Source organism: Sus scrofa, chromosome 5 (assembly GCF_054392235.1).
Source record: "Sus scrofa isolate SSC_HxYL_T2T_F1_AM1 chromosome 5, Sscrofa_HxYL_maternal_Yorkshire_Landrace_v2.0, whole genome shotgun sequence".
NCBI classification, from domain to species: Eukaryota; Metazoa; Chordata; class Mammalia; order Artiodactyla; family Suidae; genus Sus; species Sus scrofa.
This window is the reverse complement of record NC_139387.1, coordinates 4021698-4036867: the sequence shown is the minus strand read 5'-3', so window position 1 is coordinate 4036867 and position 15170 is coordinate 4021698. Positions and strand designations below refer to the sequence as shown.

The window sequence follows — 15170 nt, the reverse complement described above, 5'->3', positions numbered from 1 at the left end:
CATACAGTATCATGTCATTCTGCATATAATGGCAGTTTTACCTCTTCCCTACTGATTCGAATACCTTTTCTTTTTCAGGGTTGCACCTAAAAAAGGCATGTGGAGGTTCCCAGGCTAGGGTTTCAATCAGAGCTACAGCCGCCGGCCTACACCACAGCTGCTGGCCTACACCACAGCCACAGCAACACAGAATCCGAGCCGCGTCTGCAACCTACACCATGGCTCACGGCAACGCCCGATCTTTAACCCACGGAGCAAGGCCGGGGATCGAACCCACAACCGCATGGTTCCCAGTCAGATTCATTTCCACTGAGCCACGACGGGAACTCCTTGAATACCTTCTCTTTCTTTTTTTGTCTGACTGCATGGTAGGACTTCCAATACTATGTTGAATAGAGGTGGTGAGAGTGGGTAACCCTTGTCTTGTTCCAGATTTTAGCAGAGAAACTTTTCACTGTTGAGTATTCTACTGTCTGTTTGTCATAAATAGCTTTTATTATGTTAAGATATGTCCTTCTGTATACCCTTTCATAAAGGTTTTTATCATGAATGGATGTTGAGTTTTACCAGAGGCGTTCTCTGCGTCTACTGAGATGACCACCTGGCTAGTGACTTGTGTTAAAGTGGTGTGTGACACTGACTGACCTGTGCACAGTGAACCCTACTTGTGACCCTGGGACGGCTCCAACTTGGTCATGATATATGACCTTTTTTTATGTGTTGTTGGATTCGGTTTGCTAATGTTTTGTTGAGATTTTTGCATCTATATTCATCAAAGATACTGGCCTATAATTTTCTTTTTGGTAGTGTTTTTATCTGGTCTTGCTGTCAGGGTGATGGTGGCCTCACAGAATGTCTTTTGTTTTTTGCCTTTTCTAGGGCTGCTCCTGCGGCATATGGAGGTTCCCAGGCTAGGGGTCTAATTGGAGCTGTAGCCACCGGCCTACGCCAGAGCCACAGCAACAGAATGTCTTTTCAAAGTGTTCCTTTCTCTTCAGTCTTTTGGAAGAATTTGAGAAGGATCAGTCTAAGTTCGTCTATGTATGTTTGGAAGAATTTGCCTAGGAAGCCATCTGGTCCTGGCCTTTTTTTTTTTTTTTTTTTTTTGTCTTTTTAGGGCCGCATTCGCGGCATTTGGAGGTTCCCAGGCTAGGGGTCAAATCAGAGCTATAGCTGCCAGCCTACACCAGCGCCACAGCAACTCGAGATTGGAGCCATGTCTGTGACCTACACCACAGCTCATGGCAATGCTAGATCCTTAACCCACTGAGCGAGGTCAGGGATCGAACCTACATCCTCATAGATCCTAGTCGGGTTCGTTATCCCCTGAGCCATGAAGGGAACTCCTGGTCCTGGACTTTTTCTCTGTAGGAGTTTTGTTTTGAGATATTGCTAGGATGGAAGAGAAGACAGGATGCAAATATATAAGGAGTGCATTATGCTAGGACAGTTACCTATGATGAATGTTGGGTGCCCTGATCACAAGAGGAAGTGAACACTCAACCCTAGTGGTTCATACCACGTAACTGCTCATACTCAACTCAACAGTGGGGTGCCAGGAATCTAAGTCTCAAAGGGAAACTGGAAACTAAGAGTTTCTAAATACATAGGATAGGTGCCAACATAATCTCGTAAGGGGTTCCCATCGCGGTTCACAGTAACAAACCCGACTAGTATCCAGGAGGACTCAGGTTTGATCCCTAGCCTTGCTCAGTGGGTTAAGGCTCTGGCGTTGCTGTGAGCTGTGGTGTAGGTTGCAGACTCGCCCTGGATCCTGAGTTGCTGTGGCTGTGGTGTGGGTCGGCAGCTGCAGCTCCGAGTCGACCCCTAGCCTGGGAACCTCCATATGCCACAGGTGCGGCCCTGAAAAAAAGAGGAGTCGGGTAAGACCTGGTACCTGAAGGTGCCCTTATTACATACATCTAAATTCTGCCAGAAGATGCAGACATTTTTAAATGCTCCGGGGAGGAGTCCACAATGATGGATCCCTGCCCCCACCCCAACACGCAAAGGATATGGGATACAAGTGCTAACATGAACTTCCTGAAGGGGAATTTCTCCCAAATGAGTCAGGCCATGGCGTCCACTTACTTGATGCAGACTGGCTGGCATTCAAGAGAAACAAACCAGGATTTTCTTTTAGGAGTTCCCGTCGTGGCTCAGTGGAAACGAATCTGACTAGGAGCCATGGAGTGGTGGGTTCAGTCCCAGTGGGTTAAGGATCTGGCGTTGCTGTGAGCTGTGGTGTAGGTCGAAGACGCAGCTTGGATTCTGTGTTGCTGTGGCTGTGGTGTAGGCCGGCAGCTGTAGCTCCAATCAGACCCCTAGCCTGGGAACCTCCATATTCCATGGGTGCAGCCCTAAAAAGCAAAAACCAAAATTTCTCTTGTTCCTGTGTTTTCTTCTTCCTCCAGTTATCCTTAAGTCTCTGATTGCTCACAGCTCTTGCCACATTCTCTATAAGGTTTGGGGGACTTTGGATTTTTTCCAACTTTTGTGGGTATGGAGTTGTTATGCTATTCATATATATGCTGTGACATATTCAAAAAGCAAGGTCCTAGAGAGATCTGTGTTAGATGAACACAGCCTGGGAAATGCTGAAAGCTAACATTTTTTGCCATGAGAAGTTACTCCCGGCTGCGGCTCCTGAAAATCCTAACTCTCGGGCATCACATGTGAAAATCCATGGGGGTGGCACCTCAAGAGGGAACGCATCTTGGAGTAACCGTGGCGGAGTGGGTTAAAAATCTGACTTGCTGCAGAGGCACGAGTTCCATCCCAGGCTGAGCACAGCCACAGTTGCAGTGTAGGCTGCAGCTGCAGCATGGGTCATAGTTGTGGCTCGGGTTCAGTCCCTGGCCTGGGAACTTCCATATGCTGAGGACTCAGCCATTGCAGAAAAAAAAAAAAAACGAAAAGAGTGACTGTATCTCTCAGGAGTGGACTCATCAACCAAGCTCATGAGACTAACACATCAAACAGAATGCCAGGCTACAAAGCAGTAGTGACATGACCTCTGTCTGTCAGCACGACCAGAACAGCCAGACTCCCTGTAAGCAGCTATAAATGCAAAGCCCATCATTTCTGGAGTACGGATGACCCTGGAATCAGAACCGGGAGTTTAACTGATCCATTTCTGGAAATGGACGGCTCTGGCCGTAGGACCCTCAGGACACAGGGAATCTGCAGGATGGAGCTGTCCTAGGCCGGGGCAGTGATGGGCACTGCCAGTGTCTGTGTCACTCCTTTGGTCATGCTTCTGTGTTCAAGGCTATTCTCATTTAAATTGTCAAGATGGGTGGTCTCTCAGGGGGCTTTATATATCCTTGCACTGATCTTGAAGGCTGACCTTAAAAATTGAATTCTGCAGAGTTCAAGGGAGTGCGTAGTTCCCTCATTGTCTCAAATACTGAAAACAGGATTATGCAGAAGTGTGGTAACTGACCAGATAAATTTTAATAAATAATTTTTAATAAATGCCTTTGGAATTTTACTTAAACATGTTATTTCGGGACTTTTAATAAAACCGATTTGGTTTTCCATGGGGTCTACTATTAAGGACACTCCAGGTCCGAATGCCTGGATGTGGGGAAAACACCCAGCAGCAATCTGTGGGTCCTCCCTGAGTCAATTCCCCAGTAACTGACTGGGGGTCCCCTAAACCTGAATGAAAGTACTACCCTGAATCATCTTGTTTTTGGATTTTAACTTAGATTTCATTTTTATTTTATTTATTATATATATTTTTTGTCTTTTTGCCTTTTCTAGGGCCGCTCCCACAGCATATGGAGGTTCCCAGGCTAGGGCTCCAATCGGAGCTGTAGCCACCGGCCTACGCCAGAGCCACAGCAACGGGGGATCCGAGCCGCGTCTGCGACCTACACCACAGCTCACGGCAACGCCGGATCGTTAACCCACTGAGCAAGGGCAGGGACCGAACCCGCAACCTCATGGTTCCTAGTCGGGTTCGTTAACCACTGCGCCACGACGGGAACTCCTATTTTTAATTTATTATTTTTTTTGCTTTTTAGGGCCGCACCAGAGGCACATGGAGGTTCCCAGGCTAGGGGTCTACTCGGAGCTGTAGCTGCCAGCCTATGCTAGCGCCACAGCAACATGGGGTCCGAGCTACATCTGCAACCTACACCCCAACTCACAGCAACGCCGGATCCTTAACCCACTGAGTGAGGCCAGGGATTGAACCTGCAACCTCATGGTTCCTAGTCGGACTTGTTTCTGCCGCGCCACGACAGGAACTCCCTCCTAGATTTCATTTTTATTTTTATTTTGTCTTTTTGCCATTTCTTGGGCCGCTCCCACGGCATATGGAGGTTCCCAGGCTAGGGGTCGAATCGGAGCTGTAGCTGCCAGCCTACGCCAGAGCCACAGCAACGGGGGATCCAAGCCGTGTCTGCGACCTACACCACAGCTCACGGCAACGCCGGATCGTTAACCCACTGAGCAAGGGCAGGGATCGAACTCGCAACCTCATGGTTCCTAGTCGGATTCGTTAATCACTGCGCCACGATGGGAACTCCTAGATTTCATTTTTAATTAGCAATTATCAAACAGTGTTTGTTCAAGGTAAACTGCCTTTTGATTGCAATGGGACCCCTGAATTGTAGATATTCTATTGGAAATTAAAAGCACAAAGAAACTTACTTTGCCAATGTTAGTGTTGTCCAGGGCTGCATCCACTTCGTCTAAAACAAAGAACGGAGCAGGCCGAAAACTACAAGAAAAGTACAATTAAGTACGTTACAACTTTGTTTACCAATGCCTTGGAGCAGAGGACGAGCAGTATTTGGAATAAATAAGATGCATCCTTTTGGATGCTTGTCCTCTGTGTGGTAACTACGATGCTCCGTGCCCAGTCACAGAGCATCTTCTAATAGTCTCCATGTTAGAGGCTCACTTTGCAAATACGCCTCACTTATCATCTGTGTGACCTGCACAGGTGGCTCTGGGGTGGTCCTCCCGGTGCCTCTGACATCAGGGGTGACAAGGTCTACCTCCTGCTTTACCCAGGGCGCCAAGACCCCGCCTCCTCTACCAACTCCGTCTCTGACTTCCTGACACTGGTACCTCCGTGGCTTCGTGCTTAGGGCACTCTCCTGTATAATTAGCTCCTTGGTGACCTCATCTCTAAGTACCACCTGGGCATCAATGTGAGCGTTCTGACCTCTCTCTCGCACCCTTGCCTCACATGTCCAAAGGCGTACTCAGCAGCTCCACGTTGGGGGAGTTCTCTTGTGGCGCAGCGGGTTAAGGATCCGGTGCTGTCGGTAGAGCAGCTTGGGCCACTGCTGGGGCTCTGGTTCTGACCTTGGTCTAGGATCTCCTATACAGCCAGGGTGTGGCCAAACAAACAAATGACCCCCCACCCCGCCACACACACACAACACCCAGCTCCTGTGGTTGTTTAACAGCTCAAACTCCTCACCCACCCGCTCCAAACCTGCTCCTCCTACAGTCTTCATCTCAGTTAATGGCAGATCTCATTACTCTGGTTGATTAGGCCAAACCCCACGGGGTCACCCCTGGGTCCCTCATGCCCCACGCCGTCTGCTCAGCCTCCTGCTCCCTGGTCCTACCAGGCACCATCTTCCACCTTGACTGCTGGGTCGGAGTCCCAGCCTTTGCCTGCCACTGCTGTATACAGCCTGAACGCCACAGGCGCCAGGCCCACTCCGGCCTCAGCGCCTCTGCACTTGTTCCTCGTGTCTAGAACATTCTTCCCTTAGAAACCTCTCCGAGAACGTCTATCCTCAGTACATGCTCCCTTCATTTCTTCAATTCTTCGCTCAACTGTTACCTTTTCAAACAGGCCTCCCCAGAAGACTTCAAATATTGCAAACCCTGCCCTGTTACTGCTGCCATTCCCATCTTTAACTTTCTCCATTTTCTCACAGTCTCTATGTTAGAGAAGGACTTTACGAACATGCCTCATTCGTCGTCTCTCCCCCCGCCAACTGAAATGAACTGTGGCTGAGGCAGGGTATTTGCCTCTCTAATGCCCACATCACCACTTGACACAGGAAATACTGAGTATCTGCTGAACAGAAGGATGGGGCGGCCCCGGCCATGGTCAGGTATACGGTGCCATCGCCGTCAGTGGAAATGAGGGCCCACGTCTTTTCAGAAGAGATACTGTGCTTAACGCTCCTTACTCAAGCAGGTCGCTGGCTGTGGACTAGAAAACTAACATACGCGTTAGGTGTTTTTATTTGTTTGGGTTTGCTGTTACTGTTCTGGGGTTTTTTGGCAATCCTGATTTCATTTTTGGCCACCGATACTCCTTTTTCTTTTCTATAAAGCTGGAGTATTAGTAGCTGCTGATAGTAACAAATTGGATAAAAATCTGTCAAAGACTTAACTAGATTTGCTGCCTAAATTGTTCTAGGCCTAAAACATAACCTGAATGGTCTGGTTGAGAAGTCGGTTTTGTGTCACACAGGCTGAAGGTGAGCAAAGACAGCTGGTTAACGTCTCCTGCAGGAAGCTCCACCGGCCTCTGCTCTGACCTCTGGGGCCTCACCTGTGCACAGCGAACAGGAGGGCCAGCGCTGCCACGCACTTCTCTCCCCCGGACAGATTATCCATGGGCATGAACCGTTTGCCTGGGGCCACGCAGTTGTAGCTGATGCCCTCCAAGTACGGCTCTTCGGGGTTCTCCGGGCTAAGAAATGCCTGAAACATACATTATTTATTTAGCAATATCAGAAAAGCTATTCATAAATTTCAACCTAGGACTGTAAGAATTTAACTGCAAAATGCTGTTGGTGAGATTTCCCTCCATTCTGATGAAAAAATACCAATGCCTGAAAAATAAGTGTTTAGCTCTACCTGTAATCACAGCAAGGCTGCCTGGCTGGGGCGCAGAGGGAAACATCTAACAGACAGGAAAGATGAGGCCTTCCCACCAGACTAGCCCTCAACTTCAGCAGCTCACGCTTGTCTTATTGCAGCCTTCCCTCAATTCATTCACTGGTCCTTTCGTCAAAAATTTTTGTTTTTTTTTAAAGAAAGAAGAGTTTATTGAGATAAGAGATGCTGCCAGCACAGCAGGATAACCTCCCAACGGTCGGGGAGAGCTGACGCCTTTCCTCAAACCTTTGCTAAATACCTATTATGGGCCAGGTTCTATAGATTCAGAGATGAACCCTGCCCTCAAGGAGTTAACGGGATTTTTTTTACTCTAACTTTACTGAAAACTATTTTCGGTTGAAATTCTAAATATCTGGTTCAAGAGTACCTCAGTCATGAACGAGCACTGTGAAAAGGGGAAGCAGGTACCGAAGATTCAACCTGCATCTTAGTCCCACCGAATGTGTGCTGTGAGTGTGGACCACGGAGCAGGGAGTCTGTCACTCCAAGGGCGTGTCCAGATCTGGAACCTGCCTTTAGTCCTCTCCCCTCCTCTGTCACTGTGGGCAGGTCCACAGCCCCGGTCCCTATTCCCCCAAGTTCCTCCACCTTACCCCAACTACTACAGAGGCCAGTGTCAGCTCTCTAAGAGCACGTGAGTATAGATGAGAGAATTCCACAACTGAAGAGAACTTGGAAACCGGAGGATCTAACCCCCTCCTGGTGCAGAGACGAAGCAGGACCAGCGGGGCTCTGGCTTGTCCAGGCTGGCCAGTGGTGGGGTGAGGAGGATCTAGAACACAGGCCATGGTGGTGACCAACAGTCATAAGCTGACGCTGCCCTGTGAGTGGGTTGTTCAAATAGTGGTGGTGATTTCCCGCCAGAACAAACAAAACAAAACACCCCTAACAACACAAAGTTCCCACTCATATTTGGGGTAAAAAGTACGTACTTGGGCACTGTTGTTTCTGCAGAGCTTCTTGTAGATCTGATCAATTGAGACTGAGACGTGCTCAAAACACTGGCTGAAAAGATCATATCTCCTTTTTTTCACCTGTTCAAACTCTTGCCTACACATTCTGGCTTCCTTTCTGCTGGCCTCAAAAGCTAAGAGAGAATCAATGTTCTTTATTTTGGAGACCACTAAAGGTCTTCTCTTATTTTAACTTTAAAGCATAAAATATTAAAAATTTTTTTTTTTTTTTTTTTTTTGCTTTTTAGGGCTGTACCTGTGGCACATGGAGGTTCCCAGGCAGGCCTACACCACAGCCACCGCAACGCCAAATCCAAGCCCCATCTGTGACCTACACCACAGCTCATGGCAACGCCGGATCCTTAACCCACTGAGCAAGGCCAAGGATTGAACCTGCAACCTCATGGATACTAGTCAGGGAACTTGTTTTTAAAATTTTATGGCTGTACCCACGGTACATGGAAGTTTCTAGGCCAGGGGTTGAATCTAAGCCGCAGCTGCGAGTCACTGCAGTTGGATTCTTAACCCACTTCAGAAACTCTTAAATTGGATTTTGGGTTTAGCTGTCTTGAGTAAAATCTACCTTCAAAATACCTTAACTGTTATTAATCTCAAGAAAATGATTCTTAAAATTGATGAGCCCTTTTTCTAGTAGGTCTGATTTTTATTTATCATTATTTTTTTAGGGCTGTACCCAAGGCATATGGAAGTTCCCAGGCTAGGGGTCAAATCAGAGGGCTGATTTTTAAATAATAACAAATTCCAACAGAGCATCTATATTTATGCCTCATATGCTAGTATGAAAATAACCAATACACTCATTTTTAAGTTAAAGCAGGGGAGAGTTCCCGTTGAGGCTCAGCAGTAAAGAACCCAACTAGTATCTATGAGGTTCAATCCCTGGCTTTGCTCAGTGGGTTAAGGATCTATCGTTGCTGTGAGCTGCGGTGTAGGTCATAGATGCAGCTTGGACCTGGCGTTGCTATGGCTCTGGCGTAGGAAGGCAGCTCCAATTGCACCCCTAGCCCAGGAACTTCCATATGCAAGAGGTGTTGTTCTTAAAACAAAACAAAACAACCTAAATAAATACATAAATTAAAGCACAACGCTTTTCAACAAGGGAGGAATTAGTGATTCACCCTTAAAAGTATGTTCTTACAAGACGACAGGAGAAATATGTAATAAAAACAAAGAGCAATGCAAGGGAGGATCACGGATGTTATAGAAATCAAAAGCCACAACAGTCGTGAGTGACCCTGTGAACAACTAAAGCCCAGTGTCACCGTCTGTGGACTCCTGAAGCTTGTCTCGCACAGCCTTCAGGTTCTCCAGGGCGCGCAGGTTTGGGGCCGCCGTCTTCAGCAGGATGTCTTCTTGGGATGCTACTTGTTGCAGCAGGAGTTTAAGGTGGGCCTCAACTTCCTTATCAGTTTGTAGAGCCTGTTATTGGCAGAGAAGAGTGGTGATCAACGCCCTTTAGATCCGAACTGCTGCGGTAACGAGGCACAAGGCCCTTCAGGGTCCGGTCTGTCTCACTCCCCCCACATCCACTCCTGCCCTCGCCTGCAGCCCTCTGAGTCGGAAACGCTGTCACGTCACACTATTTGCAGCTTCCTGAGTTGGCTGTGCTCTATCACAGCTCTGGTGTCATAGATGCCCCTCTCTCGGAACACGCTTCACCTTCATATTTATCTGGCTAAAGTAACGATTTGGAGTTCCTGTTGTGACTCAGTGCAAATGAAATCTGACTAGCATCCATGAGGACGCCGGTTTGATCCCTGGCCTTGCCCAGTGGGTTAAGAATCTGGTGTTGCCGTGAGCTGGGGTGTAGATCACAGACGTGGCATGGATCTGGTGTTGCTGTGGTGGTGGCTGTGGCATAGGCCAATGCCTACAGCTCTGATTTGACCCCTAGCCTGGGAACCTCCATGCCACAGGTGTGGCCCAAAAAGGACAAAAAAAAAAGTAACAATTCGTACATATATGTATATATATATCCACTTATTTGTTCATTATAATATACTGATCATCTGCTATGTATTAGACAGGATTCAGTGATGAAAACAGCTCTTTCTCTGCCCTTCCAGAGCTCACAGGGAGTCGTTTACCACAGTGTGAAACCCTCCACCAGGCAGGCACTGGTACGACAGGGACTCGGCCCTTCTGGAGGGTAACACTTACACTGAAACCTAGACAATGAACCCAACTTGAATGAGGAGAGAGGGGAAAAGTAACACAGGTATCACCTTCCAGGAAAACTTTCTTAACCGCCTAGAGGAAGTTAGTATCTGATAAAGGTGACATTTTAATTCACTGGGAAAAGAATTATTTGTAAAATGTTGAGTAAACTGGTTAACTTTTAAAACACAGATTACTTTTAAAATACTTTCAAAAAAACAGATTCTTACCTCATACCACATACAAAAATAAATTTCAGATGAATAGGCAAGTGAAAACAAAAGAAAATCATTAATAAGAAGAAAGTATAAGTATTTACTCAGTAATGTGGGGAAGGACTTTTTAAATACCAAAGCACTGAGTAGACTATAAAATAAAAAATGAGCTTTTTTCTGATTGCCCAAAGTACCACACATACAAAGACCCCAACAAATCTAACAAAATACATTAAAAGCATATGAAATGAAAAGACGTGGTGGACACTGCCCCTTGGCATCCGTTCTCCGCCTCTTCTAACGGAGCCCGTGTTTGACCACTTCTCCCTCATGGGTCGCAGGAACCCTGGTGGGTATAAAGCTAAGTCCACCCCACCCCCAAGAGTGATCGGTTGCGAATGAACATGTGACCCAGTTCAGGCCACGGCGATGAGGGGACAGCTGCCGGAGTTTTGTGGGAAGACCTTTCTTCAGTCTGGAGAACAGCACCGGTCCCGAAGGCAGTCTCCCTCTTCTCTGAGGGCTGTGGGTGTGAAGCGACTGGAGTCGTTTTGCCTCCTGAGAGCAGCCGCCTCAGAAGGAAGTTAAAACAGAAAGCTGCCCTGGGCTACAGGGCAACTGAGACACGCAGCTGCTAAACCAGACCATGGGACTGGATTCTGGCTCTGAGCTCTGCAGCCGTGGAGGATGTGTCCCCTCCTGAGGCTGCCACGCTGGGACACGGACAGGGCAATTTGGGATGCTGGAGTATGTTGGCTCTACTTTTGTCTATTTCAGGACGTCTCAAAGACTTTATTATTCTTGTAAATCTCTAAGAAGGGAACAGCCTTTCCAAAAACTGGGAGAAACTTTTCGTTTTGGCAGGACATTTCATGCTATTGGTGTTCTATAAAACACATGGTGAGAAATGCTGATATAAACCTATATATATAACATGTCTTTTAAAAAAATGAGGAATTCTACTTTTCTCCCTAAACTTATGCTTTATCATCTAAAAATTAGTCTGCATCTCTGAATATTCACTATTTCCACGAGTTAGTCATAAACAGAGCAAGCTTCCGTTACCCTTAAATCCTCTCGCAGCAGGCTGTAGTCCACCTCAATGGCTTCTTCCTGTTCATACACGTCGGTCGTTGCCTGGGTACTTTCTGCTTCAGCGCCCAACTGGAAAACAGACGGCGCCCTCTCTTTTTTCTCTGCAGTGGTGGTCGCCCGTCGCCATCCGTCCCGCCCTCCAGTCGACAGCTGACTGCCACTGCGCTCAGACTGACAGTGACAACCCTTACGCCGGCTTGTGAGGCCATGATAATCGGGCCTATGCGTCCCTCTAACTTCATTTTGTGAGCTCCCCAGTACCCACTCTGCTCCAGCCACACGGGTCTCCCTGATCAGACCGGGCGCATGTCCACCGAGGGGCTGGCACACTGCCCCCTGCCTGGACAACCTCCCCAGAGATGTCTGTATCTCATCATCCTTGACCTCCTCTACTCGTCGGCTGCCTTCTCTCGGGACACCAATGGCCTCTGCCTCTAATGCTGCAAATTCCTCCACCAGGACTCTTTTGGGCCACCCTGCGGCACAGGGAGTTCCTGGGCCGGGGTCAGATCGGAGCTGACGTCACCTGAGCCGCAGCTGTGGCAACGCTGGCTACGTAACCCACTGCGCAGGGCTGGGAACCAAACCTGTGTCCTAGCGCTCCGGAAACGCGGCCGACCCCGCCGTGCACGGTGGGAACTCCCTGCCATTACTCTTTATTCCTGTTCCTGCATTAAGTTTTCTTTAGCCTGTGCTTCCACCAAACTCAGACTCTGTTCCCCACTTTGTTTCTGTGCCTCTCTCTCCTCCCCCCAGATGTCAAGGAAGGGATTTTTGGCAGTTGTATCCACTGCTGTATTCTCAGCGCCTCGGGCAGCATTCATCGCAGTTTCAGTATATATCATTCTCTGAGTGAAGAAACTAGGACAGGAGGAACACACACACGAGGACTTATTCAGCTATAGGCTGGCCTTTGGTGTAGCGCTGATACCAAGAACTGAGACTTAAAAAAAAAAGAACTGAGACTTGGAGTTCCCTTGTGGTGAGTAGCTTAGGGATCCACTGTTGTCACGGCATGGCTCTGGCTGCTGCTGTGGCTCAGGTCCTATCTTTGGACTAGAAACTGCTACATGCTGCAGGCATGGCCAAGAAACCCCAAAACCAAACAAACCGTCCCCGCCCCCAAACAACAAAACCTGAGACTTAGAAATTAAGAGAGAAAAAGCTCCTTTGTCACTCATGCCTTTCCAGATGTTCTCAGCTGAGGCAAACCCAATGAGACTACTTTTGGAAAAAGTCCTCATTTTATGCAACACATTTACACTAAAACTGTTCACAGAGAAAAGGAAACTGAATACAAAATTTGATACGGAATCCCTGAATCTCATGATTCCTACTTATGTGATTCTACATCATATCTTGCATTAAGCTGCTTCTTTTTTTCCCTTGTCTTTTTTTTAGGGCTGCACCCGTGGCATATGGAGTTTCCCAGGCTAGGGGTCTAATTGGAACTGTTGCTGACGGCCTGCACCACAGCCACAGCAATGCCAGATACGAGCCACGTCTGCGACCTACACCACAGCTCACAGCAACGCCGAATCCTTAACCCACGGAGCGAGGTCAGGGATCAAACCCGCAACCTCTCGGTTCCCAGTCGGATTCGTTTCCGCTGCGCCACGATGGGAACTCCTGCATTATGCTTCTGTATGAGTTATCTGATGCCTTGCTATTTAAGTGTGGTTGGGGCCTTACCTGGGAGCCATTAGAAATGCCATCTCTTAGGAAACAAGATCCCCAGACGCTTCACGTGTATAGCATGGTCTGGGAACCAGTAATCGGGCATAGGCTTCTCCACAACACGAGCTTCTTCCGTGAGAACCACGGCAGAGGCAGGAAACTGACCCTGTCTGAACACCTCCAATGGAAGGGAGATCTCAGGCTCTACCTTAACGATGGCTCTGAGACAATTACTCCTACAGCAACTGTTGTAAGACAGTTCTATCCAGTGGCCCTTGTCCGGCCCTCCGGAGAGAGACAATTTATACCCAACGCCTTCTCTGTTTTGGGCCTTACAGACCAACTCGTACGGCAGCCCCATTGCGTGGCTACTGCCAGATGTGCTTACAGAATTCCAACCAGAGGACTCGCCACGCAAGGCCCTCCCTCTGCGCAGTAGGAAGTGCTCCCTGGCAGAAGACAACTGGCTCTTCGCGCTTCATCCTCCAACCGCAGGAACCCCCTTGGGGCAGAACGAACACGTATGTCTTCTTCTATGACAGACCTTCTTCTACTGGAGGGAAACAACCATATCCCCCAAGCCGTCTCTCGCCAGCATGACATGATCTGGGCCTTTTCACTCGCCTGGACACTTGACTCAAAAAGCATCATGCTTTAGAAAGTGCGTGTAACACCCCATTGTGGCTTGAACAGCACAAGCGGAGTGGAACCACCACTTTGTCTTTTAAGATAATGATGCAGTATGAGAGTTCCTGTTGTGGCTCAGTGGTTAATGAATCCAACTAGGAACCATGAGGTTGTGGGTTCGATCCCTGGGCTCACTCGGTGGGTTAAGGATCCGGCGTTGCTGTGAGCTGTGGTGTAGGTTGCAGACGCAGCTCGGATCCGGCATTGCTGTGGCTGTGGTATAGGCCGGCGGCTACAGCTCTGATTAGACCCCCAGCCTGGGAACCTCCATGTGCTGTGGGTGCAGCCCTAGAAAAAGACCAAAAAAAAAAAAAAGATAATGATGCAGTATTAACCCAGCCTAAGGTCTTAATACCTGCTTTGAAATAGCCCACCATAAATATGAAAGCCATTCATGCTAATGAAGAAGTAAGTTCACACTCACAGTGGGCATGATGGAGAGTAATTCTGAAAGTTCACGTAACTGACAGATCAACAGGACCAAAGCAGCAGCATGAATTCTGACCAACAGTGTTTACTTGGAAGGTAGGCATTAAAATTGCTTCCTCCTCTGCACTATTCCTTCAACCTCTTCTAAACCACTCCCCCGCCTTGGGAGGGCCACACCTGCCCTATATGTAAGTGCCCTGGACTGCCTGTTGCCTTTTAAACAGACTTTCCAGGAGTTTCCGTCGTGGCGCAGCAGAAACGAATCCGACTAGGAACCATGAGGTTGCGGGTTCGATCCCTGGCCTCGCTCGGTTAAGATTCCGGCGTTGCTGTGGGCTGTGGTGTAGGTCTCAGACGCGGCTTGGATCTGGCATTGCTGTGGCTCTGGTGTAGGCCGGCAGCTGTAGCTCCGACTGGATCCCTACCCTGGGAAGCTCCATATGCCTCAGGTGCGGCCCTGAAAAGACAAAAGACAAAAAAACAAAACCAAACAAACAGACTTTCCATACCCTTTCTAACAGCGGGAGTACTGGTTTTCTACTCCACTTGGCTGCTGTTACAGAGCCCTCCCTTCCCTCGCTCTACACCCTTAAGAGTGGACATAGGGCCCAGCTAAGCCAATCAGGGTTCTTCCCCAGGAGTTTTCTGACAGCGGGCAAGGGAGAGGTGTCTTTTCCTTCTGGTCAAAGCCAGTGGTTACAGCTGCAGCCCCATGAGGAAAGCTCGAGCCAGAAAGAGTTCTTGACAATGTTCCAAGTCCTGGACTGACTCGTGTGTGAGATGCCTTCCTTCTGGCCCTATCCCTCTGCCTCCCTTTTCCACCTTTAAAGCCATCTAAGGGGGGAGCTGATGATACTTGTGGCCCAGAAAGGGTCCTTTCCTTTCCTTACCTTCTATCTGGAACGTGACCATGCTAAAACAGAGGAAGAAGGTTTTTTTGAGTATAATATCATATCCTAATATCATAGCATATCAGAGTCATGCTATGAGAAGTGGTCAATATCAGCAAGAGAAAAATTATTTACAGTTACTAAATACCAAAGAACCC

The 15170-nt window shown here is 48.2% G+C and overlaps 1 protein-coding gene across 1 annotated transcript in view; it reads right to left on the bottom strand.

Moving 5' to 3' along the window:
- Positions 1-15170, bottom strand: part of SMC1B (structural maintenance of chromosomes 1B) — a 91233-nt gene that overhangs the window by 4885 nt on the left and 71178 nt on the right. The window contains exons 19-23 of the mRNA XM_021091388.2: positions 11300-11398; positions 9125-9281; positions 7821-7975; positions 6539-6690; positions 4663-4732 (exon numbers count right to left, since the gene is read on the bottom strand). Of these exons, the coding sequence (XP_020947047.1) occupies positions 4663-4732; positions 6539-6690; positions 7821-7975; positions 9125-9281; positions 11300-11398 (633 nt within the window). The remainder of the gene's footprint in view (positions 1-4662; positions 4733-6538; positions 6691-7820; positions 7976-9124; positions 9282-11299; positions 11399-15170) is intronic.